Genomic DNA, 24,485 nt, shown 5'->3' with positions numbered 1-24,485 from the left:
GAAAGTGAATACGAGACAACTCCTCAAAAACCATACACTTCAAATCGACAAAGTGTCTATAATGCATGACAGAAGTTCAGTGATGGAAGAAAATGAGTATTGCACCGGAATTTGAAGCTATAGGAAATTTGTTGCGGGGACGCAAATCTATAATGGGTGCAGGAGGTGACCTTAAATATTCAGGACTGCACACGTCGACACAGCGATGTAAATCGAAACCATATCAAACTACCGTACGGAGATGGGAGCCACGATCCGTATCAAAACCTGGCGCATGGGGTACTGTTGCTAGGTCCAAGTTTGGTGGTCGGTCTGGAATGCAAAGGAAAGTACATGGGTTTGCTGTACGAACTGTGTACTCTACTAATTTTTGTGAAGTTGGCAATGCTCTGGAATTGAAGCTCAAGGTGACGAGCTCATGATGAGATAGGTTCGTTTCGTGTAGTGCGGATGTAGCGCGCTCATCGACGGACGACCGCATCACATTCGCAATGTCGGATACGTGAAGCTTAGTATTAAATTGGAAATTCCACGCCATCGATGGAGAAATTCACATATGACCTCAGTGCAAGCAAGCAGCGAGTCGATAATCGTGCTTTGTGAAGGGCCACGAAGGGCGATGAAGATCTGACGTTTGTCAATTTGTGGAGGGAGGCACGTGCGCACGCGATGGATTGTGGATCCAAAGAAACGCGTCCGCGCGACTCCGCAAGTACACGACCAACTCGCAACTTCACGCCGGTCCCAAAATGTCGCAGGCTGAGAACACAACGTATCGCACGATCAAAGGCAACAAATTCGCCTACAATGGGGAATCACACACCATCAACGGCTACCTCAAAAGTTCTCCTGCTGCCATATCTGAGGAGCTTCGTCGACAACCAGTAGTAGCATATTTGAAGGCACAGAGGATATTCTGGGGTTGGAGCTTGCCCGAGTTGTCCGTCCCCATCTACAAACATGAGATGATGGAGGAACTCGAACGTTTCTGCAATGGCGGAGAAAGCCCGCCGGTACGCACCCCAACGCCTAATGAAGACCATCGCAAACCACACTCATATCGACGCTAAACAAGTATCAGTTTCGCCATGCCCCTCTGAGTATCTTTAGCGAACTCGAGAGGGAATGGAACACGAAGAACGCATCCTCGTCGACGAACACAGGCCGGAAACGGGAACAGGATGATGTCCCGATGGAATCGCATGGGGAATCTTCACGCAAGAGAGCCCGTGTCACTGGTATACCCAAGGCCTCCACTGCAGATCGTGCGCAACCTCTGGCTGTGGCCCTCCTGAGGCCCGCACGCGATCAACCGGATTGCCAGGCGCCAGTTGTCAAGACGGAGCAACGCGTAGAGACAGAGCTTCAGCCAGATGGCCTTGGCCCTCTCTGGAAATCGCGCTGGCAGCAGGACATCGAGAAATATCGGTTCACGGATTATCACTCGAGGATTGCCGGTAAATATGCAATCAGTTGTCCAGTCATCGAACAACGATACCCAGGCCTCGAAGGGAAGCTCGTCATAAGAATAAGAATTCTCCATAGTGACACAAAACATCAAGGGGTGTTCGAGGCTGACATCGATCTCGGCCTTTTTAAGGGTTCTGCAGCAATGGGCATCGACGAGCACTCTCTTGCCGACTGGTGCTACCGACAACAAATGCGGTTGCAGCCAACCGAGAAAAACATGGAAATCAAGAGATTGGAAGACGAAGCCAATGATGCTCATCTCTCAACTTGCGGAAATCCCTGCATACGGTCATCGCAATACAATGCCCGGAGTATAAAGGCAAAATGCGACATCTCGAAATGCGCCAGACTTTTCATGCAAGTCAGACTCAAGGACGAGAAGGATCTTTTTATGCGGCAAGGGGCGATCCTTGGCTGTGAGGGCGAGATTGAATTCCACGATCTCCATGGTCTCGAGTTCGAAGGGGATATCGATCTTCCTATGCTTGGCCCTGATCCTGTCAAATTCAGAGGCTATAAAGTCAAACAACTACTAAAGTCAGACGTCGTCGATACTCTCTGGGGAAAGATCCCCACCAGCGCAATCAAGTATGGCGATGCATGGAACAAAGCTTGAGCTTGTTTTTAGGATGCTGTTGCGGTTCCGAGCGCCTGATGTAGGATCCGCTCGCAATATCTACATACCCCGCCTTCTTCATGAGCTGCGATCCGAAGCTGCATACCTACATCGCTTACATCGCTGCGATCTTGATGTCCTCGCAACGCTACTGAAAGCAATCCTCTTTTCAACTCCGGTGGTCGGTCGTTGACGCCAGCATTCTTCCACGTCTTTTGACGATGCATCGCACCCACAATCGGCCTTACTCTTCTCACAACAACGCCGCATGCGTACCTCCATAACCTCAGATACCAACCTCGAGAGATATTGCTCGTGTGCGCGCCTAGAAGAAGATCACTTCGGACGTCAGGATACCGATCGGCGTCCAAGGTCTACACGGAGGTATGACCCAGCTCCGAACAGGGATACTATAAGATCATCTCCGCTTCCACACTGCGAGCCGACTGGATGCGTAACCACGTACAAAAGCTGTGTACGCGTGTTGTAGATAACGCTAGGAGTGACCATATCTTATTGGACGCGTCAAGCTGCCAGCCTATCAGAAACCAGCAGCTATCTGGGGTGCAGTTGGGATGCTTGTACATGTGTGGTGGCGCACGGACGTGGACATGGAGACCCGAGAAAGCCATAAGACCTTGATGTAAGCTGCCGTTCTTCTGGGCTAGATTCCCCATCATTGTTGTTGGACATACATATTGAACACAATCTTATATATATATTAGCGTTCTGCCTTATCGCACCCGAGCCCGACTCCGCACGTGCCAACGCTCTTCACCGCACCCAAACCATATCCCCTTTCGAAATAGCCCATCGTCTCAAATCTCACACGCGCCAAACTCCCTTCCACAACCCCACCAGTTACATCAATCCACTTAGAATGTCCCCAACAACCCGCTCTCTCGAAACAATGATGCTCCAAGCCCACCGCGCCAAAGGCGTGCGTTACCCCACCGCCAACCAAAAAGACTGCTTCAAAACATGGTACTCGTATGCGCTGCGGCAAGGCGAGGCGCAGAAGACTGGACCAAAGGTCTTACAGGAACATGGAAAACATTTGAAGGAGGTTCGGGACGCTGCACCAGGAGGTCGGACGTATTTGTAGCTTGGGAAGGGGAGTGTGGCGGTTAGTAGGGAGAGATGAGTATGGGTGGGAAGAAGTGAAAGGATGAGGTAAGTGACTCGTTTGAGAGGGTTGGACTCAGTACTTATGGCTAAAGTTGAGAATACGATCACCTTGCTTTATGCTTGCTTTTCAACTGCTCCGTTCAAATTTTGTCTGTTGTGCACCAGCATAGGACATTATGGTTTGTCGCACGAATTTTCGCCCTTGTCATATATACATTCACAGCATTTCTTTGAATATTTTGAACGATGTTCGCGAAGGCAACCGAGCTACTGCCGAATCACTCATCAAGAACTTGGACTTGCGGAACAGGTCACAGTGTGTTGCGAACGGAGGGATCCCGGGGACATAAGCATCCTTCCTCGATCTCTTCCATAGGTCTCACTTGCTCATCTTCTCAACTGCTCCGAGCTCAACTATTCAGTCAAACTGTGATTCATAACGTGTGCCTCTCAAGTCGCCTTCACGCCAACTCCGAGCAGTTAAAAGCCATGTCACTGGAGAAGAACACTTCGTCGAAATGGGCCGCCTTAGCGTCTCCGCAGAATCCTGGGCCGTCTCATGTTACATCACTGTTGGTGAATCTTCCTGTCGAACTCATCGACAACATCTATCGACAGCTGGACAATGTACGCGACGTAGCAAATATGAGACTTTCCTGTACCCAGATTGGCTTCTCCAATATGCGCGGCGACACGCTTCAGTATCTTTACCAGAATCTGACATTTTCGCACACCCCAGAAGGATGGATGGACTATATGGCTGTAGCTGAACACCATGTTGGAGGAGCCAAGGGCCAGGTTTACAAGAGCTCGGAATGGGTTCGCAGAGTGGTGTATGAAGACATCTTGCCTGCCACTCTCGATGATCTCGGTCTTCACAGTATCGCCGCTCTCACCATGGAAGTCGCACATCCTGGACTGTCACCTTATGAAAAATACATTGACTACGTGGACGCGATTGAACACTTCCTTGTGCATGACGAAGACCTGACAGCGGTTGAAGCTATCGCAACGAAGTTCGTTAATCTTGATACAATCGAATATCACCCCGGATTTCAAGATGCGCGACAGGGGTACCAGCCCCGTCGAGCAATGTTAAGTGTCATCGAACAGACCGCCGACATGAACGATGAAGATGATGAGGATGATTTCCTAAACATAGAAGTTTCAAAACATCTCTGAAGCACCGATCTTGCACCTGGAAGACCAACACATCCCAGAGTCTTCTTGACCCATCAGTCGAACACGTCCATCTCTTGGTCAATGCCGCTCTGGAGAACCCTTTGCGCAAAGCTCCACTCACTCATCGCATCAAAACTCTCCACCCTTATGCGTTCGCTTATGGTTATGATGACCAGCAGTGGCCAAAGAACAATAAGCTCCATCATATTGACATCCAGTACATCGGCTTGAATAGATCAGAAGATCACGACATGGGAGACTACCAGCTTTTTAGCGATCCAGGTACCATACACCGCTTCACGAATATGCGCACACTGCGACTCGCGGGCGCACACCCTCATCTCAACGGATCACTGAATCTACAGCGTCTCGGCTCAAAGGACTGCAAGCCCGAGTGGCCAAACCTCACCGATATCACTCTCGAGAACGTCAAGCTCAGTAGTATCGCAGTTGGGTTTGTCAAGACGCTACAAGTGCACGCTCACTTCCGAAACGTCATTTGGTTGGGCAAGTCTATTCTCGACTTCGACAAGGGCTCGGATTTTCTACAGGTCGTCGTCATGGGCGTGCATGTTGCAAGATACACACAAGTCATGGGCTTTGCATCAGCATGGAATAGTATGACAGATGAGACGCTCGCAACGGACCTTGTGCCTGTCAATTTGCCGAATGGCGATAATCCCAACGAGACTACTGATGTATTTCTTGTGTCCTACGACCAGGAGGGAGCGCAGAAGCTTGCGGTGGAGTATGCGCCTTTCTGCAGACCACATCTACGACCTGATGGGCAGGATGTTCCATTCGTGTTGCCGCCTGATCTTGGGCGTTACATGATGCAGGGTGGGTTATGTCATGGGCAATTCTGGGCAGAAGGGTGGCAAGATCAAGGTCGCAGATGAGTAGACTAGATGATGTATCCTTCGCGCTTGTAGCATGAATGATGTACGTACTGTACTGCATGTCGTATCAAATCAGCTTCGTACACAATTCGCTCAATTGCTCTGAATAAAATTCGGAGATGTTCAACGCAACATGTTGCTCTTTAGCTAAGTCTCCGCTCACGTTCCAACGCCCCTCATTACCGTCACAGTATGGACATACTTCACTTTACCATCGACGACTCTGATCTCATGACTATCCGGCCACGCACCCAAACTATCAAACTGACATAGCACGTCAACACTACCCATAACCTCATCAATCACATATCGCCTCAAGCCATTCTTCTTCGCACTACCACCGCGTGGAAGCGATGCGCCACAAGGACTCGTATATGCTGCATCACCTTGTCAGTACCCTTCTCACATCCTTCCGCGACGATGAAAACTTACAGCTCCCCTCCACCCTCTCACACTGCGTTCCCCACGGAATACTATCCGCCGCATTCTTATCCGTCCACATATCTAAATACGCATCACCGACTTTCTTTAAAAGTTCTCTACTCGGCCTCTGCCCCTCGGCAATGTCGCTCCAATCTTCTTTCTGGATGTATCCTAAGGTCTTTTTCGCGTCGAAGAACAAATCCCCGGTTGTTGCGGCGACGGTGTCGATCATGCTAATCGTACCGGTATCGTTGTTCGCGTGGCGCAGCTGTGTGGATACGACGAATGGTTTGGCACCGCTGGTGCTGATCCACATTGTGTAGGAGGCGCACGCAACGGTGTCGGCGGTTGATCGGTTCAGTGTTATAGCGTATGGCGTACTTAAGAGGCCTTTAGCAATGTCCAAAACTTTGTTGTTTTGCTGGTAGGTGAAGTTCGTCGTGGCCAGGGCGAGAGCGCCAGGCTTGCCTGCGGTTTGGGCGGCGAGGTACGACTGCGCGGCGGACAGGAGGCCTGCGCGTGTGCATTCGGCTGTTGCAATGGAATTGAATGAGAGTGTTGCTACGATAGCAGTGGTGTAGCAAAAGTTAATCATGTTCACGTTTTTGTTCCAGACAATAGTCACTTCTGAAGAGTTAGTCGAAAGATCGATCGAGCTCGGGTGTCGTTTCTATAGGCTTTATGATGGCATGCAATTATGACATACTCTTATTCTCCGCACAAATGATCACTCATGCACAATATGTAGATGAAAACTTGTCATTGGTAAGCTCATAAGCGAGAACTATGAAGATGTTACTGGTCTTTAGATTATTGCGATATGCGGTAGAGTAGCGATATAACATGACGGGATTATCAGCGCATACGCGGCAGTTGAGGCTGGAAGAAATACAAAGCAGACAGGCCGCGCTGGCGACCAGTCAAACGTCTGCAGCGACTAGCATGATTTTGTAGACCCACAAGGCCACGTATCGGCCCCACCTCTTCTGAATACTTACATCCCGACCAAGGTCATGCTTGATCATCTGCTCACGCTCCAGCCAGCCAATGCCCATATACCCTTCACCACACTTTCCTCGCCATCATGCCCTCTCAAGCTCCGCTTTTTCTTGTTCAATTGAAACCTCCTCAAATCCTCGAACACGGCCACAAGCACATCCTTAAACTCATTGCTCGGTCTTCCAGTCCAATTATCTCCGACAATCTTCTTGCAACACCGGTCAACCACCAGGTTCATGACTTCGTGCCGTCGCGTCGGCCACACATCTGGCTGCGCATTGTGACTGATGCTTTGAGAGACAAGCACCGTGTACAGATGTAGAAGTGAAAAGTTTGCAGTGCTAGTGACATCTTGCGACGCACTTATGATAGTATTCCACGATATGTCGCAATCAGTGAGGCCGAGAGACGCGTTTGCTTTCCAAAACAAGCGATTCGTTCGTGGCACTGTCGTCAGCCACTTCGGCACTGTGCTGCTCGCGCTCGACATCAAACGCGTCAGACGAACGAGGGGGATAGCAAGACCAATCGCAACGTCCGGGCGACCGAGAGAGTCCCAGGATGCAGCGATGAGATTGTAACAGTCGAGAAGAGGATCGTTGTCGAGAACTCGTCGAGCGTCATTAGGGTTTGCAGTCTGTACGAGAGCTGGGATGATGGCGACATCTAGGAGTTCGGTCACAGTGAACTTGCCATTGGACTTGCGCTGCCATAAGGTTCGTACCCCAGACCAGATATGAGCCATGAACGTGTGGAGCCGCTCTGGAGGCTGCTCGCATAGTGCCTTCCAGATTGAGGAGGCATCGAAGGAACGCTTTGTGTCTCGAACATACATGGCACGTCGGCAACTTGGACAGCAGTTGCTGTTCCCACGACCTGTGCGCATCCATTTTTGGATGCAGAGATGACCGAAGACATGTCCACAACCGGGTAATGCGGCAGGCTGGTGGTCTTTACCAAAGACGTCGGTGCAAATGAGGCAAGTCTCCGCTGGGCGAAGCTGGGTGTTGATGAAGTTCTCCATGGTAGTCAGTTATTGCAGCGCAAATGGAAGCTTTCTCGTTGAACATACCGTTATGACCTGGAGGGCGCATACGCTGATGAACATGCTGGCGAATGATGTTTGCGATTCACCATTCGTCGTTGTGAATCAACAGAGCCGTGAAGTTGTTTGCGTGGTCACTAGATCATTGTCGTTTGTACAACACCTAGCGTAATCATTGACGCTCCAGTTCAGATAGCTAAAGATCCTTTCGCCAGCATGGCCACTTCCATTTTGAGGTTTGGATGTTCTTACGTTTCAGAAAAAATCTTAAAATTGCATAGGCATCCCTTGCGTCGCGCTGATGGTTGTCACACTTCATCTACATACCAGCATCGCGGGCAAGCCTCGTTCGTTTCAGGAGTGGTTGGTTGGCACGCAAATGCTGTGCATAGTAAGTTTATTGAGTTCCGAGCGTGCACAATGTATGTCAGCCTCGTGTTGAGGTTGTTCGGTAACCATGTTGACTACCAGATTTTGTCTTTCACTAAGTGCCATGACATGGTAGCAATGAGTTGACGCTGCAGGGTTTGTTTATCCACAAAAGTGATTGCTTGAATCCTATCTCCTACTCATACTTAAGAACGATCACTTTCCTCATCCGCATACAACTCTGCAACTCTCCCTACAACTACAAGCACCCCCAAATCAGCGCACGCTTCCCTAGCCATGAAGAAATCAGCCATGTGTAGCAGGAAGGTCAAGGCTCACATCTTTCCAAATCACAAACGAAGCGCTAAACAGCCCAATACCCGAGCTAGTAATCGAGTGATGTCCATGGAGTCACTCACAGCCCGTCTTGCACTAGTCCCGAACAAAACTACGAAATCTCCCATATCATCTTGCCCCGGCACCGAGACGCGAGCGAGGATGACATCGCCTGCAACGAATGTCACGCGGTCTTTGGGCACTTCCGATGGAGAAGATCCAGCTCATGCCATTCCCGCCGCTGACGAGCACCTGGACACGATCCCCGAAGCTATCGTCAAGCCAGATTCAGTGATCGAAACAATCCCAAATGTTCTTACTACACCAGACTTCAATACTGAGGGGATGATCAACGGCGCTGTGTGGTTGGTTCTGGAAGGTGTGAGCTGCGATGTCGACGCATCCGATGGGTACAGCACTCCGCCTTCGGAATCCTCCACAGCAGCAGACAGCACGTTGCTCTCCCCGACCTTGATGAATGAAAAAAGACCGCGATGTCGGCGAGGGAACCGGCGGCGACGAGGACTGCGATAACGACGAAAATTATGGCAGCGACGAGAAGAGCGACTGCGACCACCAGCGCCATCACCACCCCCACCCTCTACAAGCCTCCGCTATACAGGCAACGGGAAAGAGGAAGGACATCGAATTACAAGGACATCAAGCCTCGAATTCGCGCTGCACCCGCGTCGGCCTTCCTCCTCTCTCAGTCACACCAGCGCCAGGAACTGCTCTTGGACTCCTCGGACCATCGTCCGTACCTACCGCGTTTCTCTCAACCTACACAAACGAGGTAAAGATAGCCAGGATTGAACCATACGGCGTGCCTGAAGTTCCAGCCTACGCTCGTTCTTCGATGTCGTCGTGGTTTCACTCCCCAGCCAATTCTTCGATTCAGGGCACTGTCCAAGGTCTTCCCCTCCCAACTAGACGTCGCCGTACTCACCAAGTTGAGCCGCGTCCTTTTGCGCGCAACAAGAATGAGATCACTCCGCACAACAAGCCAGAGGTACCAAAGGAGGGTCCGACTCCGTGGGTGAAACGCTTGCCAATGTACAAAGCGGTAGTAATGTCGGGCTTTGACAAGAAGTAAGGACTATTCTTCTTGCGTAATATACGCTTCTTTCGGACAAAGGGCTGGATAGTTTTTGTGGAGTCAATACTGCGTCGAGGAGCTGACCGGAGATCGATTTGTTGATTCCTTGTCATACGTTCGATTCCATGCTTTACTACAGTGATGATCCGAATGCGTTGCTTTTACTCATAGATACTATTGTGTGGTGATACAATGAAGCAGTACTGCGTCTTATTCACTCAACGCCTATCGATACATAAAATGTTTTCTTAGATTCGCCTTGTAACAAACCATGAGATGGTCACAATTCGATCCTTTCGCGAGATACAACGACATCCGCAGTTTTTCGCAAAATGCGCAAGCGCGAGATGTCAGAGCGCAGAGTCGTCATTGAGGCCGCGCATTGGTAGCCTGGAATTCTATGACCACTTGTCTTTCAACGCGATCGGCATTGTTCCAGACATTGATCTGTTTGTCTTTCACAGCGCACCCACGCTAGCCACTAATCACACACTGAACAATGAGGCGACTGCTTTGTACATTTGAAGCGCCACCTCGTGCTAGCCACGGTATTTATCGTTCTCAAATAGCGACAGCACTGCCTCACTACCACGATCCATACAAAAGCTTCCAAATAGGGTACCACAAGCAACCAGACCCACAACTTATCTACCAAAAGCTCATCACGCTCCATTGCCAACATGGGAAACGTCGGACACTTCGATCCGCTGGGCGAAACAGTGCCCTCCGATACCGTATACACACTCGCAGTGTATGTTCCGCCCCGACCCGACTCTCTCTCCGAGCACTTACCAAAGTTCCTCACCCGCACACCAGTCAAAGCCGAAGCGCATGTCTCCATGATCCGATCTGACGCCACAAATCCAAACCTGGACTGCTTCGAGCGCAAGCACTTGGACTACATCAAACTCAAGAACATCAAGATCAAAATGGCGTTGTTCCCTATTGACATGAGATGTCAACATCTCCGATACAGTATCACCTGCGCTGAGGGATGCTACTTCATGGAGGAAGGTGGAAAGCATTCAAGGAGTAAATGCAACCGAGAAGACTGTCAGGGTCATGTATATCAGGGAATCGTGCAAGAAGACGACGAAGGCAGGAAGTGTTTCGGGAGGAAGGGACAGCGTATGGTATGCATGAAGTAGCAGACGAGCAAGGAGACGAGGCAAGCAGAGGCTGATTGCGATGGTCTTACAAACAGCTCGTAAGTCTCTTATGTCTTTTTTTTACGTTTTGTTAAGGAGCGGTGGCTGGAATTTGCGAGTAATGAGCGTCTTCTCCGAAAGCATTGGTCACACAGAGCTCGGTACGCATGATCGATACCCAACTACTAAAACAAGTAAAAATCGATTCATTTCTTCTAAAGATTTTGTTTGCTACTTCATGCTATACTGCCGTGATGACACAAATTTGATGCTTTCTGTCATGGCCATCTGGTGGTCTCATTGTCCCACACGTAGAGTCTTTCAGCTCGAAGAGGCTTGACTATCACAAAGAATAATGTTCCAAAGGCCGCTTCAAGATGTGCTCAATCTGATGTGCGAAGATCCTGTTCCATTGGTTCTACAATGGTGTTGTGATTAGCATGACCTTTCAAGTCAACAACATGCGCGGGGCGCATGCGCTGCAACTATCAAGTCACACTAGAAGCATCGACTCTAGTGAGTCAGTATGATTCATTGGCGATGATTGTGATCTCAGTCAGCGATGTGTTTGTACTTGAAGAACAATGACACGACTCTTTTGTCTGTATATAAAGCACAATCTCACGCCAGCCAAAATATCTATTGCCCACTGATATCCACACAATGATGCTACTAGATCATGGCTGCCGACGCCCCAGTCACTTCCCAAATGTTCAGCACGGACGACTAAATCTACAAATTACCGGAACGATCGGGAACTACAGGAGATGTTAGGTAACACGATAAGGGCAGCGAAAGCCTTAAGACAGTTAAGAAACTCCATGTACATGTTCCACCAAAGTCTGAAGCCGTGCGTACACCTACGATACTAGATAAGCTCACATCGAGCCGAAATTTTGATACGATCGGAGAAGCCGAGGCAAGAACTCGTTTCTCTTCTGACCCAGGTCATCCAACAATGGGCAGATCTAGAAAGCTTAGAAATTCGCAAAATCAAAATCAAGACAAAGTCTCTTGATGTTGACTCCAAGTGTAGACATCTACCGCTTGGCACACTCATCTGCGTTGAAGGATGCTACTTGATGGAGAGAGGCACAAAGTCAATAACAAAAAAGTACGCAAGAGAAGACTGCCAGAGTCAAATTTATCAGAGAGAAATAACACAATACAAACCTTAACACCTGAACGTCGTCGGACTCTGGACGTGTTTTGGAAAGAAAGGCGAGCGAATCGTGTGTATGAAGGACTAGAAACGTAAGGCGACGAAGGAGAAAGAGATCGCTAAGCGCGTAGATTAACCCTAGAGTTTCTATACTGATATAATTGTTTTACGAAAACCACAACATTTTGAGAATTGTGCTGATTACATTTGACGATTACAAGAAGAAGGCACCTACAGCCGCACCCAAACCAGCCAGCGCAGGCGCCATGGTCTTCATCGGCGCGGCACCTCCGGTAGCCTGTTGCGCAGATGGAGATAGGATTGATAATGACGCTGAAGTTAGCGATGTACTTCCAGTGGTGACCGAAACGCTACCCGCGTTGGGTGTCGCAGCGGCCGACGCTCCAAGCTTCTCAGTGCCCGCCGTAATAATCAGCGGGAAGTTGTTGATATAGTATTGCGACTCCCCGGCCAAGGTCTACGTCTCTATCGAATCGATGGCACTGGAAGCGGTGCAGTATCCTGGTAACGACGTGACTGTCATCCCAGCGCAAATATCGCCGAACATATCCCCTGCGCCGAGCGTCGAAAGCGTGCACGTAGGCATAGCGCTGATGCCTCCACTCGATCTTCGGCATTCAAGTTCAATGGTGATTGAGAAAGCATCCGCAGGTGCAAGCGAGGCTCCTCCATCATTTGCACTGACATTGTAGGCGACGTATGTGGTGCCACCTATGGTGACTTGCTGTGGGGCACTGCGAAAGAGGTCGGGTGTGATGGCCGCGTCGGCAAAAGCGAGCGACAAGACGGTCGAGTCGCCGGAGTGTTCAATAACAGATCCAACGAATGTTGCATCCGCATTAGCAGCGCCGGGCAGCCAGATGGACGTTGTGATGTTCGCAGCATTGGCGGCTGCAGCGAAGATTGCGCCGTAAAGTATCGCGGACATAGTGACTAACACAACAGATCTCGTAATGTGCCTTCCTGGGAGTCCAGAAGAAAAGCGTAGCTGGAACTTTCGAAGCTTTGAAACTTTGCGAATACTGATTCCGCGACTTTGAGAAATTCACAGCAACATGGCGATGCGTCAAGCTTTGTCCAGCGCATCATAAAGCATGGATGAGCCGCACGGTCGCCAATGGCATGGAGAAAGGCAAACTAAAAGCAAGGAGTTGCAGTGGCTTGAAATCGCGATCTTGGCGGAGGCTTGAGTTCCATGTCAACGAAGCGATGAGTGGCGGACGAGTGACAGAAAAGGAAATGCCCGAGTCGTGGCGTCCTTTGTGACTTGTTTCATGCAGAACGCGCGACATGGTTCGCACTGGAGAATGTGTCCTCGTTCATCAGGAGAAGCTGGGGTATTTCGACCAGGCGATGCGCGATTCAAATGCATGAAGCCTGTTCGAAGTGGTGACGGGGCACGGCGAGGTTCGCAATTGAGATTAGGTCCATCCCGCCCAACCATGGTCAGAAGCAGCGGTGAGCATTGAAGACGCTAAATAACTACCAGCCAGTATATGAAATGCGATGTAGTTCTAGGGTGGAGGCGACAAGCAGACCTTCGGAGCAATGGAACAGTTCAACAATTGTTGTGCAGGCAAGCGTGCACGTGGTGGACATTTGTTTCTAGATGCAGTGACGTCATTCTCCGTAATTTGTGGCGAGGATTCACTTGCTGAATCGACCACTGCAAGATGATTGTATTCCCTCATAGAATGTCAACACTTCCCTTCAATTCGTAAGATGTTATCGCGGTTCTAACGCACGTGCTGTAGCCTCCTCTACGCCAGCGGCGTTCTGTTCGCCGTGGCCTAGTTTGGGAAGAGAAGTCTTTGCGGGAGGAGCAAATGTTCCACGAGAACTTCCATTTCCTCTAATATGCGGCATTAATTCAGCCCACCATTCCTTTGAACCAGTTCTTCATTGCATTCAGTAGCCAGCTTCGTAATTTCTCGATTTGAATCCGCGCCTTCGGCCGCTTGCGAAGTTGTAGTCATCGTCATCGTGATCTCGTGCACGCAGCAACTCTTTCGACCAACCCTGGAATGGCTTCTTCAGGGCTGCGATTAAGGCGCAGGATCTTTGGCTTCTCGATTGAGGACGCCGAGCGGCGACTGTGATGGAAGAACCACGACTTGATGGCCACGATGCTGAAGTGGACATGGTTGGATGATGCGATAAGATGAAGGTAGTGTAAGGGCAGTATTGAAGAATGACTCCAAGTAAGAAACGTGATATGTCTGATAGAAGAATGAGTACCGCCACTTTTTCGTCATTATATACCCTCATTGCGATGGCGACGACCGCGACTGCTTCGGGCGTGTCGACAACACCGAGCCATCGCCGAGGCAGGCCGGGGAAATGCCAACCCGTTACATAGGCCAGAAGGCAGCTTTTTGGATTCGTGACCACTCATGAGATTCGAAATGTGCCTTTAGATTAATAGTTGTCAGGAAGATTCTTCGATTGGGTGCGGCGGGTAAACGCTCGCAAAACCGGGGTGACTAGGCGACAAGAATCGGATACTGAGACGTAAGATACTTTCTCGAATTTCCTGGCACCACAATGCCATCACTATCAAATTAATACTTAAGCGATGAAGCAAGTGTACAGATGGGCTTCTGTGAGTCATTCACGTGGTAACACAACCGTTGGTCACGCCGCAATACGGTCAGTTGGCCGACACATCACACGACCGAAACGCGAAGCAGAAGACATGATCGAGCTCACGGAAGCGCAAACAGCATTGTTTTAAAATATTGTTAGTGCATTGAAGTATCTTCAGGGACACTAACTGTCCTACTTCAAGACTTATGCAAGTCATGGGCCTGCTGATGACCAGTGAGGCAAGCAACCCTACGCGTTGGGCGGCTCCGTACTTATCTTTCGCGCGAGCAAATTGATGGGCTTTTCGAAAGGAACGGGTCGAACTTGGTCGAGTATGACTTTCTCGAAAAGAGTAAAGAACACCCGCAGCAGTTGTCATGGTTGCTGTGTTGGTGAGAATGGCTTTTGCTAAGGGCGAATTTACAAAAAAGGGTTTGTGGGTCATTGGGGCTGGGAATGTGAACAGTTATTAGTGGCATTGTGTCACCTGCTTTGGCAAGTCATCTCCCGGTGACTGTACACAAACAAGGTGAGGTGGAAGTCCTCGTACGTGAGTTAGGGACAGGTGAAAGGTGCGAGCGAAAAGCATATATTAACGTAAAGAAAGTCATGTCACTACTATCAGAGTAGCGTGCATCTTTACACTTCATGTCATGCCCATCGTCGATTGAAGGCATGTCTATGGAGCTATTATGCACATGCGACATTCGTCACATGCATAACGCTTGCGTCGCTTTCCGAATAGCATCTAGTCATCGATCCCATATCTAGGTACCAGCCAAGAGTACCTGGGGTATCGCCTCTAAGTTTGCCTAACAGCTGAGCTGCTTGGTCTCTTCCACAGATCTATATTATACCTTCGGTAGATGTACCACTTGTTGCCAAGCGTCTCAGTATCATATAAGACGAGTGGGCAAACTCGTGTAGCTTACCAATGAAAGGAGGTCCGATGTGCAAGAACATATAAGAACAATATGCAACAACACCCCTCCGACTGGCCTACAATGTACGCTTGGTGCATTTAAGTTCTGTGTTTACGTCAACTTGGTCGATTGTGATATCACAATATCATGCCACCACCCTCTCACTGCCATGGCCACGTTTGCGGGAAGTGATGCGAATACGAGTGGGGCATGGAAGGGAGCGTCCGCTCACAGGGACGGTGGGGAAGTCGTTATACGATGTTGGATCCACAAGTGAGTTATTCAACAAGAGTAATGGTAACCTGCAATATCTCGGCGCCGTATGACGGCGAAACGACAACGTCTGATGTTCTCGGTAGTTGAAAGCTGACAACCCCTAGGATCGTTTATGTCAGCTGTCCGAGATCCCGTGAGAAGAAGCGGTCTCATTCTTGTCGCAGCTCCAAGATGGGTAAGGGTCGAGTTGGAGAATTGCGGACATTGACGCGTGGAACATGTCTTTGTCCTGCGTGTAAAGAAACGTGAAATTCACGGAGATTCTCTGCAGACTGGATATCACGCAAAGCATCAGCGCTTCCCGAGCAATCGGCACGACTTTGCGATGGTCACATAACGAGCATTGGGTGGCCGACCAATGCCAATGTGGCGGAAAGTTTCCCGAACAAGATTTCGCGAGTGGCGGAAAATCTACTCGAGGCCAGTGTTGCGAATACGATGCGTGGAGTTACACGTTGCTCTTGCCAGCGATGAGTGCGAAAGGTGACAATAGTATGTCGCATTGATCTGCTGGTGAAAGCGACTGTACCCACGCCAGCGACAACTGAGCAGCTCGCGTCTCGGCAGGCTCGTCCATTCGTGAATGTGGGGTTGTTGTGGAGGCAACCGCTTCCAAGTTAGCGAAAGACGTCAGGACCTCGGGAGGGTGCCAGCGCGCAAGTCCCTAAAATAGCACAAGCATGGACACATATGGAATTACCCCGAAGCCAAAAGGGAATTACCCCGAAGTCACACCCATTAAATCCACTGGATTTTCGCAGCAGCCTCGTATCTGCGCCACTCCAACATTATTGAATGACGTTCAGCAGGGTCCAAGCAGTGCGATCTAACCATGGAGGTGGTTGATCTTCATGTCGAGAATCGGCAGCACCAACGCTGCGGGCATACATGATCACGAAGAAGCTTGGGCGCTCGGCCAAACAGCCCAACCCATGCGTTTCGGTACGCTCGGAAATCAAGACATGACGATGTCGAGAAGTCTAGAGATTACGCTGTGAGCAGTAAGAAGTATAAGAATAAAGTATTCCACATCAACTTTTCGACATCCACCACATCCAAACTCATCACACAATCCCATCCACCCCAACTCTTCAAACACAACGACCAGTTCCGATTCATCCAACATGGTTTCATTCACAACCCTCCTCGCTTTCTCAGCCGCCTCCGCCGGTGCGCTCGCAAAGCCAGTCGTTCAAGAACGCCAAATCGCCATCCCCGAGGGCTGGACATGGCACGTGAGTGCGTGGGAAGCTGGAATGACTCGCTCCGGCTCTTACTACCGCTTCAACGTGACGGTACCGAGGGTCGAAAGCGAGACCACCAACATCGCTGGCGTTACGGCACGCTGCGAAGGCCGCGAGAACGGTTGGTACAGGAAGGGCAACTGGTACGAGAACTGCCGCATCATCTACGGTTCGAACAACGGAGTCGCCGCCAAGCTGAGCGAGAGAGAGTCTGATGTCGACGGATACCCAAGGGAGATCCTGATCAGCTTTGAATATGGCGCATACGGAGACCGGTAAGTGCGCTTTTGTCGCGCGTCGTGAATTCTTTGCTGACGAAGTGTAGACCTGCATACAACTTTACTGGCAAGGCCCCCATGATCTACAACGCCGCAGTTGCACCTCTCCAGGAGTTCGACGTTAAGCCTACTGAGGTCTTCGGTGTCGCATAGACCTCACTATACAAATTCCATGTAAATAGTAATCGTAATCACTTCATCGCAACCATGTTCCACACTCGCATCCTTCCATGTCGCGCGCCACGGGTGGCGCCCGTGGCGCACGGGGAACGCCCCACAATCCTTCAGCAACTCTCTGATTATCTCGACTCGCACCCCATCGCGACATGTCTAACATTACACGCACGCAAATCGCAGGTAGTCACAGCCTTGAAGCCGAACTATTCATGCCCTGAATTCTTTATGCTGAGGTATTCCAGACGATCAGCTGAGTTATCAGAGCCTGGAGTCCTCACGTCGGCCCGGTCGACATCTCAGCTAGGCTCTTAACCCCATGCGCCCATGATTCAATCGTCAACGGACCAAGCGCGCGCGCAGAACATGTCGCCCTTCTCCTTCCGAAAAGAGCTGCACCTTTCTATCTTGTCTTTGGTATCTTGGACGGAATCACCCCGCTCGGTCGCCGTCACCGAGGAGCCAATCGACCAAGGTGGTCCCCCAAAGCCCTTTCACATATACTTGCCCGCTGCGCTCCCCATGTCCAGTCCCTCTAGCTGTCGATAAACGTCAAGAGTCGTGGGATGAAGCACAGCGTCAGGCACAGAAGGTCAAGCATGTTGTAGTGGTGCCGTGTGAGGATCATGCATCTGAAAACAGTAGCGGAGACCCTTTCTTGTTCCGCTTCGATATCGACATTTTGCACTGCTGGATCAAGATACGTTGTCGCAAACAGAGGCTTCTAACCACTGGTGGACGTCGCAGTCGAGAATGAGAGTAGCCTTGTAAACAGTAACTGGCCTGACATACTGGACTGGCTCCCACAGTTCAGAGGCATCGTCATGATACTTACTTTTGAGTGCGAGCCTTGACTATCTTTCACGTCGAGCCGGACATCCCAGTAATTCTCAAAGACGCGAGCAATTCCCCAGAGCCAAACGAGTATGTGAAGTATTACGGCCACGTGTTTGGTCGATGTTCGCGGACAAACTCCAACTTCAAACCTTGCGCACGCGTAACCTAGGAATACCGTCGCTCGATGAATGCGTAATCTACGCTCAGTCTGCAAAGCGCCGATAGCATGCTCGACAAGCGATGATATTGGATTCATGCTCCAGCGAGCTTACATGGCATGCATTGTTCCTGTAGCAGATTACGGAAGCTAGCACTTTGGGTTTCGTGGAATGACGGCTGCTCACTTCTGTCGCTCAATGAAGCGCGGTGTTCCACAATCGCCTGCTTCTCGGATTTCTTTCGGGTGCATGTGACGCGCCCGACAAGTGGCAGCCTACTTAGGTACTCTTCATATCATCGCTACCCTTGTGGGTACCTGCAGCGCAGACGATAACTCAGCTGCCATCCTGTGGTCTGCAGCCGGGCAGATCCCTACCATCGCGTACTCGTTAGCGCATAATACCTACTGCAAGCTTGCAAGCTCGCTAGCTCGCTTAACAGCATTTGGCCTCATCCTGTTTCAACTTTCAAGATATACCTAGGTAGCCAAACATGTTCGTTCGCCATCAGGAATACAAGCAAATCTATGCACAGTCTCGCTCGCATGAGAAGAGCATTTGAAAGATTCGTACCGCGTCGAAAACTCACAACGCGTAAGCGGCTATTGTCCTCACTCAGGCGGAAGATTTTCGTGTCCCCAGATTGTAAACAAGTCTCCGCCAGAAAGGCCCGACGATCGCAGATTCGCCAAGAAGGCCAACCGCCCAGGTACCGGCGCTATCATACTGAAGGCCAATCACGTCAGCTATCGCGAAGCTCTCCTATCGAATGAAACACTCCGGTTGCACAGGCGGGAAGACTCCCGACTCTTGGCAGCGGATCAGACGTTCGATTAGGAAGGTAATTTACCGAGGTGTGTAAGGGCCGTTATCTATGATTTGTCCATGCAGTATCATGGCTCTAGTCTCACCATTATACACTACTTGCTCGCTATCTCGTCTCCCGCTCCTTCCTGTTAGGCTACTTGAATCGCACAGCGTAGGGGTATATGCACTTTCTCGAACTGCCTGTTCCGGAAAGCTGTTTCGATAGCATGTAACATCACGAGGCAGATTTCTTGTCAAGTGCCTGTTGGGGAGAACTACTATGGGCTGGACTCTTGTGAAGTTCCCTTTGGAGCTTACCCTCCCGATGCGGTTGAAACAAGCAACTCTACCTTGTGGCGAATGTGGCAGGAGACCCTTGGCATCAGTCGGAGCAATTAAGGACTCTTGTGAATTGCCAGTTTTGGTCTACTTTCCGCTCTTGCTGGGACACGCAGCATCACCGTGCAGCGAATGAGGAAGGAGAGCATTAGGCCTTTGCCTTGGACGACAATGACCGAAGCTTGATACCGTCTGTGATATCTGAGCTGCTCTGAGTATAAGTAGGGCTGGAGTTCCATCTCCATAACGACATCGCAGACTCAGCTTTCTTCGATCTCATCACTACAGCATCACAGCCTCGCCTCTTCTGTCTCGTTTTCAATACCGCCATCATGCAGATCAACAGCTTCCTCGCTGCTCTCGCAGTCTTCCTGCCCATTGTATATGGCGCCCCTACCGCCGCTGCCAACACCCTCCACCCCGAGATCCTGGCTGCCATGAAGCGCGACCTTGGACTTGACGCTGCTCAGGCCCACGCCCGTGTTGCTCGTGAGCTCAAGGCCACCGATGTCATCGAGCAGCTCCGCACTGCTGCCGGCTCCTCTTTCGCTGGTGCTTGGCTCGTTGACGGTGACCTCAGTGTCGCCGTTACCGACGAGGCCCTGACCTCTGATGTCACCGCCGCTGGCGCAAAGGCGTTCGTCGTTGACACTCCCCTTGAGAAGCTCGAGAACGCCAAGAAAGCTCTCGACGAGATGGACATCTCCGCCCTTGGCAAGCGATCTGAGGAGGCTGCCAGCGGCATCGCCTCCTACTACGTCGATGTCGCCTCGAACAAGCTTGTGCTCGAGGCGCTTTCCAGCAGCAGTACCCAGGCTGCTGACCTCGCCAAGAAGGCCGGTCTTGTCGAGGGTGAGTACGAGGTCAAGACTGTTGAGGCCCTGCCAACCGTCCTTGCCACCGTCCGTGGTGGTGACGCATACCTCATCAACCGTGGCGGCCGATGCTCTGTCGGTTTCTCTGTCACCACCGGTTTCGTCACCGCTGGTCACTGCGGTACTGCCGGCGCCGCTGCATCCACCACCGGTGGTGCCAGCACTGGAACCTTCAGTGGTTCGTCCTTCCCCGGAAACGACTACGCCTTCGTCCGTTCCACCAGCGGAAACACCTACCAGGGTGTCGTAAACAACTACAGTGGTGGCACCATTGCCATCTCTGGAAGCACCGCCGCCGCCACTGGCGCCAGCGTCTGCCGTTCCGGTTCCACCACTGGTGTCTTCTGCGGTACCGTCCGCGCCCTGGGCGCGACTGTCAACTACGCTGAGGGCCGTGTCACTGGTCTCACTCAGACCAACGTCTGCGCCGAGCCCGGTGACTCTGGCGGTTCTTTCTACTCTGGCTCCCAGGCCCAGGGTGTCACCTCCGGAGGATCTGGCAACTGCAACAGCGGAGGTGTCACCTACTTCCAGCCCGTTAACGAGATCCTCTCCGCTTACGGCCTCACTCTTGTCCGCGGTTAAGCCGTGGTTGTTGTTGATTCTGGCTTGTGACGAACTTTTCAGGTCGGGTATTTGAGTTGTATATATTTCAATTGAGTCACATATCTATATCTTTGCGCCCGCCCTTGCATTCTTGATTTGTCGTGAATGACACAACATTGTCACAACATTCTCACTTTAGATTCTGGAATGGCCAGTACAAAGTCGTTCCCAAAGATGACAGCAGGTGTCTGGAATCCCGGTACAGCGATTCCAGCCAAAATCTTGCGCGCGGCTTCTACGGAAGCTAGTCCTGTAAATGTATACCCATTCACTGTATGTAGCACAGCATGAGTAACAGTTCCATCTCGTGCGGTAACCTTGACAGCAGCATGATAGGGTGCAGCCTCTCTCTCCTCCTTCGTTGGACCATCCGCCAAGGAAGGAAGGTCTCCAGTAGAAAAAGCATCGCTTGTAGTGTGGACGAAGGTCCGGATATTGCGCACACCGGTCGATTTCCAAATGGTGATGACATCCGGTAGCGTCGTCTGGAAATTGGCTACCGTGCCTTTGCCGTCGTGAAAATCAAGCTCAATGGTACTGACAATTTCTGCATGGACCAATGCTCCGTCGACACGCTGAAAGACATCCGCACTCATATTCTCCATCGCACTGATGGCCGATCCACGCGATATGGAACCAGAAATGCAGAGGGATATGTCAATGCTCGCTGGGCATTCGACTTGCTCGACAGCCTTGCCAGCGAGACATCCCAGCATGACTACGCTGCCACCACAGCCTGGCAACAGCATGACATTGGCGGATCGCGCTTCGCGGTCTTTCTTCTCAGCAAGCTGGTAGCTGTCGAGCTCAGCAGCAATGTCGAGATAGTGAACTCCTTTACGAATGCATGCTGCCATCAGTGGTTCAGCAGTGAGCATGAAGGGACCGGCGCAATTCAGTAGCACTGAAATCCCCTCGAGTGCGATGTCAATATCCTCAGGCGCTTTGAGATCAAACAGACGATAATTCGCACACAATTCAAAGGCCAGATCCTTGGCCTTGGTACTTTTGGTACGTCCGGCGACGATGAAGTCCAGGCCAAGACTCTTGGCGTGATGACTGGCGATGCGGCCTGTGTAGCCCGAGGCTCCGTAAATCAGCAGTTTTGACATTGTATCCGCTATGTTTAGTGTGGAAGAGTGCGTAGATAATCAAAGATTGTGGGAGCTCGACTACACCTAAGTAGGTACACATGCCAAGTTGCTCAAGCCTTGGCTTAGGGAGACATGTCGTGATTACATACCGCTATCCCATGCGCACGTGCACATGTAGGGTGGTTTAAATCACTCGGCTAAGTGGAAAAGCACTTCGTTATCTCCGCCAATCCGAGTTGCTCCCCTAGCGGACCCTGGCGGGTTTGTCCCCCCGGTCTGGGATTGCAGTGAAAGCACACCATCAATGCACGCTGCCGCTCCTCATTGCGGGTTCACCGAAACAAATCACTGGAGAGCTTGATCTGTACCAAACCCGTATTCCCGGGTCAGTTTCACTCCGCGCACATACTCGTCCGCCCCCAAAAACAGGTGCACGTAACGATCGCTAAGCACATCTCGTCGGGTGCTCCGACTTGCGATATTAGGTTGGTAATAGTAAATCTTGAGATTTTGCTGCGAAAAATGATCCAGAAGACATCGGAAATCTTTGTCACCCTTACTCCGCCGCTGCGTGCGAAGCAAAGTCAATGAATTTCGACGTGTGCTTACATCTAACATGCGAGGCCTATCTCCTATGCCCGTATTCTTTATGGTGAATATCTCAAAGTAATTGAATTTAAGATGTTGCAACTAATATATGAGTAGCTCCAGATCATCTCTCACTGTTGAAACATCATCTCCATCTTCCACCGACTCCTCACTCAACATTAGTATCGGCCCTGTCGTCTATTCAATACGTAAATCCACCTATCATCAATTGTCGAGTACCCTACTCCAAAACATCGCGATGGCAGCATCAACGGGCAGGGTCCTTCTTACTGGTGCGAACGGATTCGTCGCCTCTCATATTGTTCAAGGACTCATCAAACGTAACTACCATATCGTGGGTACTGTGCGCTCTGAACAAAAGGCCCGTGACGTAATCGCCCTCCATCCGTCCTGGAAGGATCACATCACTTGGGCCAACATTGCAGACATCGGAGTCACAGATGTATGGGAGGAAGTATTCAAGAGTGGTCCATTCGACTACATCATCCACAATGCATCTCCCGTAGACTTCACTGTCAAAGATTTCCAACTTGCGATGATCGATCCCGCAGTGAAAGGGTATGTGATCTGCTCAACGTCAAGGAAAAACAATGATACTAAGACTTGTGGTAGCACTACTTCGCTCCTTGAAGCCTCCCAGAGACTCGGAGGGTCTACTCTTAAACGAGTAGTGATATCCGGCAGTACGGCCAGCGTGTCTGACTACTTTCATCCGGTCAGCAAAGCACGGGAGCCATATACAGAGGCTGATTGGAATCAAGTCGGTATTTTCACACTTTCTCATTCGTAATGTTTCTAATTCGATGCTCGGGTGACTGCAGAGTACGCAATCGAGAAAGGCGATGTGGTTGCCGCATATGTTGCGTCCAAGACGTTAGCTGAGCGAGCTGCCTGGAAGTTCATGGAAACGAACAAACCAACTTTCGGCATGACAGTGCTGAACCCCTACGTCATCATTGGGCCGATGCTTCAGCCGGCGGCCGGTCCTGATAACGTGCCAAGCACAAATGTGTTTCCGGTCTTCAACTTCCTCAACGGGACGTACAGAGATATCGAAACCCTGACTTTTCCAGCCTGGCATTATGTAAGTCGCCATTTTGGAAGTTAACAGCAATTTTGCTAAATGCAAGCAGGTTGATGTGCGCGACGTTGCCCTCGCCCACATCCTATCTATGACAGAACCCGCGACAAACAACAAGCGCATCTTGCTTGTTAGTGGGCTTATCACTCCCCAGAGCATCATCAACATTATCCGGAGGAACTTTCCCGAGTTACACGACCGAGTTATTGAAGGAGTTCCCGAGAAGTTGATGCCAGACGGAGTTGAGCCGACGGACTGGGACGTTCGCAGGAGTTTCGAAGTCCTTGGGAATACGTGGAAATACATCCGCCTTGAGGAGACGATCGTTGACACGGTAAACGACTTCTTAGACCACGAGAAGAGGTGGGCTGAAGGATTTTAACCTGAAATTCCGAGATAGTCTAATAATTCACTACTTCATTACTTGCCAAGAGCTTCCAGACACCATCAGAGCTGCACGACACACAGCCACCCAAACAAAATTATGCAGCCCATATGAGTATAGCACACAGAAAATTAGTGGTTCGAAGTATAGCATGCTGATACGAACATAATTAGTGCAGCAAAGAGATACAGCATAAAGAGTGTATAAACCATGTACACTCATTATGTTAGGGTTATATTAATTAAGTTTCACTCACGGTATAGTTTAGAATAAGGAAATACACAATAGGTGCGTTTCATATGCTATATTCAGGATAGCA

General features: G+C 50.5%; 13 protein-coding genes across 13 annotated transcripts; 8 read left to right on the top strand and 5 right to left on the bottom strand.

Annotated features, from left to right (window-relative positions):
* Positions 1-749: 749 nt before the first annotated feature.
* SNOG_01859 (hypothetical protein) lies at positions 750-2,086 on the top strand (the record flags this gene model as incomplete). Its single annotated transcript, XM_001792432.1, has 2 exons — positions 750-940; positions 1,111-2,086. The coding sequence occupies 2 exons, from the start codon at positions 750-752 to the stop codon at positions 2,084-2,086; spliced, it is 1,167 nt and encodes a 388-aa protein (XP_001792484.1).
* A 1,809-nt stretch (positions 2,087-3,895) lies between these two features.
* On the top strand, positions 3,896-5,299 carry SNOG_01858 (hypothetical protein; the record flags this gene model as incomplete). The annotated part of the gene is made up of 3 exons (XM_001792431.1): positions 3,896-4,378; positions 4,399-5,144; positions 5,236-5,299. The coding sequence occupies 3 exons, from the start codon at positions 3,896-3,898 to the stop codon at positions 5,297-5,299; spliced, it is 1,293 nt and encodes a 430-aa protein (XP_001792483.1).
* Positions 5,300-5,454: 155 nt separating this feature from the next.
* Positions 5,455-6,313, bottom strand: SNOG_01857 (hypothetical protein; the record flags this gene model as incomplete). Its single annotated transcript, XM_001792430.1, has 2 exons — positions 5,455-5,672; positions 5,728-6,313. The coding sequence occupies 2 exons, from the start codon at positions 6,311-6,313 to the stop codon at positions 5,455-5,457; spliced, it is 804 nt and encodes a 267-aa protein (XP_001792482.1).
* A 426-nt stretch (positions 6,314-6,739) lies between these two features.
* Positions 6,740-7,825, bottom strand: SNOG_01856 (hypothetical protein; the record flags this gene model as incomplete). Its single annotated transcript, XM_001792429.1, has 2 exons — positions 6,740-7,735; positions 7,790-7,825. 2 exons carry the CDS (start codon positions 7,823-7,825, stop codon positions 6,740-6,742), a joined length of 1,032 nt encoding a protein of 343 aa, XP_001792481.1.
* Positions 7,826-7,978: 153 nt separating this feature from the next.
* Positions 7,979-9,560, top strand: SNOG_01855 (hypothetical protein; the record flags this gene model as incomplete). The annotated part of the gene is made up of 4 exons (XM_001792428.1): positions 7,979-7,998; positions 8,044-8,153; positions 8,343-8,846; positions 8,956-9,560. 4 exons carry the CDS (start codon positions 7,979-7,981, stop codon positions 9,558-9,560), a joined length of 1,239 nt encoding a protein of 412 aa, XP_001792480.1.
* Positions 9,561-10,243: 683 nt separating this feature from the next.
* SNOG_01854 (hypothetical protein) lies at positions 10,244-10,774 on the top strand (the record flags this gene model as incomplete). Its single annotated transcript, XM_001792427.1, is given in 2 exon segments — positions 10,244-10,696; positions 10,715-10,774. 2 exon segments carry the CDS (start codon positions 10,244-10,246, stop codon positions 10,772-10,774), a joined length of 513 nt encoding a protein of 170 aa, XP_001792479.1.
* Positions 10,775-12,087: 1,313 nt separating this feature from the next.
* SNOG_01853 (hypothetical protein) lies at positions 12,088-12,822 on the bottom strand (the record flags this gene model as incomplete). The annotated part of the gene is made up of 2 exons (XM_001792426.1): positions 12,088-12,336; positions 12,412-12,822. The coding sequence occupies 2 exons, from the start codon at positions 12,820-12,822 to the stop codon at positions 12,088-12,090; spliced, it is 660 nt and encodes a 219-aa protein (XP_001792478.1).
* A 980-nt stretch (positions 12,823-13,802) lies between these two features.
* Positions 13,803-14,036, bottom strand: SNOG_01852 (hypothetical protein; the record flags this gene model as incomplete). The annotated part of the gene is made up of 2 exons (XM_001792425.1): positions 13,803-13,882; positions 13,913-14,036. 2 exons carry the CDS (start codon positions 14,034-14,036, stop codon positions 13,803-13,805), a joined length of 204 nt encoding a protein of 67 aa, XP_001792477.1.
* Positions 14,037-16,730: 2,694 nt separating this feature from the next.
* SNOG_01851 (hypothetical protein) lies at positions 16,731-17,406 on the top strand. Its single transcript, XM_001792424.1, has 2 exons — positions 16,731-17,198; positions 17,249-17,406. The coding sequence occupies exons 1-2, from the start codon at positions 16,804-16,806 to the stop codon at positions 17,352-17,354; spliced, it is 501 nt and encodes a 166-aa protein (XP_001792476.1). The 5' UTR covers positions 16,731-16,803; the 3' UTR covers positions 17,355-17,406.
* Positions 17,407-17,741: 335 nt separating this feature from the next.
* Positions 17,742-18,132, top strand: SNOG_01850 (hypothetical protein; the record flags this gene model as incomplete). The annotated part of the gene is made up of 2 exons (XM_001792423.1): positions 17,742-17,904; positions 17,933-18,132. The coding sequence occupies 2 exons, from the start codon at positions 17,742-17,744 to the stop codon at positions 18,130-18,132; spliced, it is 363 nt and encodes a 120-aa protein (XP_001792475.1).
* Positions 18,133-19,764: 1,632 nt separating this feature from the next.
* Positions 19,765-21,067, top strand: SNOG_01849 (hypothetical protein). The gene has a single exon (XM_001792422.1). The coding sequence runs from the start codon at positions 19,849-19,851 to the stop codon at positions 20,974-20,976; it is 1,128 nt and encodes a 375-aa protein (XP_001792474.1). The 5' UTR covers positions 19,765-19,848; the 3' UTR covers positions 20,977-21,067.
* Positions 21,068-21,116: 49 nt separating this feature from the next.
* SNOG_01848 (hypothetical protein) lies at positions 21,117-22,109 on the bottom strand (the record flags this gene model as incomplete). Its single annotated transcript, XM_001792421.1, has 1 exon — positions 21,117-22,109. The coding sequence occupies one exon, from the start codon at positions 22,107-22,109 to the stop codon at positions 21,117-21,119; it is 993 nt and encodes a 330-aa protein (XP_001792473.1).
* Positions 22,110-22,938: 829 nt separating this feature from the next.
* SNOG_01847 (hypothetical protein) lies at positions 22,939-24,163 on the top strand (the record flags this gene model as incomplete). Its single annotated transcript, XM_001792420.1, has 4 exons — positions 22,939-23,258; positions 23,313-23,464; positions 23,522-23,784; positions 23,834-24,163. 4 exons carry the CDS (start codon positions 22,939-22,941, stop codon positions 24,161-24,163), a joined length of 1,065 nt encoding a protein of 354 aa, XP_001792472.1.
* Between the last annotated feature and the right edge of the window lie 322 nt (positions 24,164-24,485).

Source organism: Parastagonospora nodorum, assembly GCF_000146915.1.
Source record: "Parastagonospora nodorum SN15 chromosome Unknown scaffold_3, whole genome shotgun sequence".
Classification (NCBI taxonomy): Eukaryota; Fungi; Ascomycota; class Dothideomycetes; order Pleosporales; family Phaeosphaeriaceae; genus Parastagonospora; species Parastagonospora nodorum.
The sequence above is the reverse complement of the archived record's forward strand: the minus strand, read 5'-3'. Positions and strand labels throughout refer to the sequence as shown.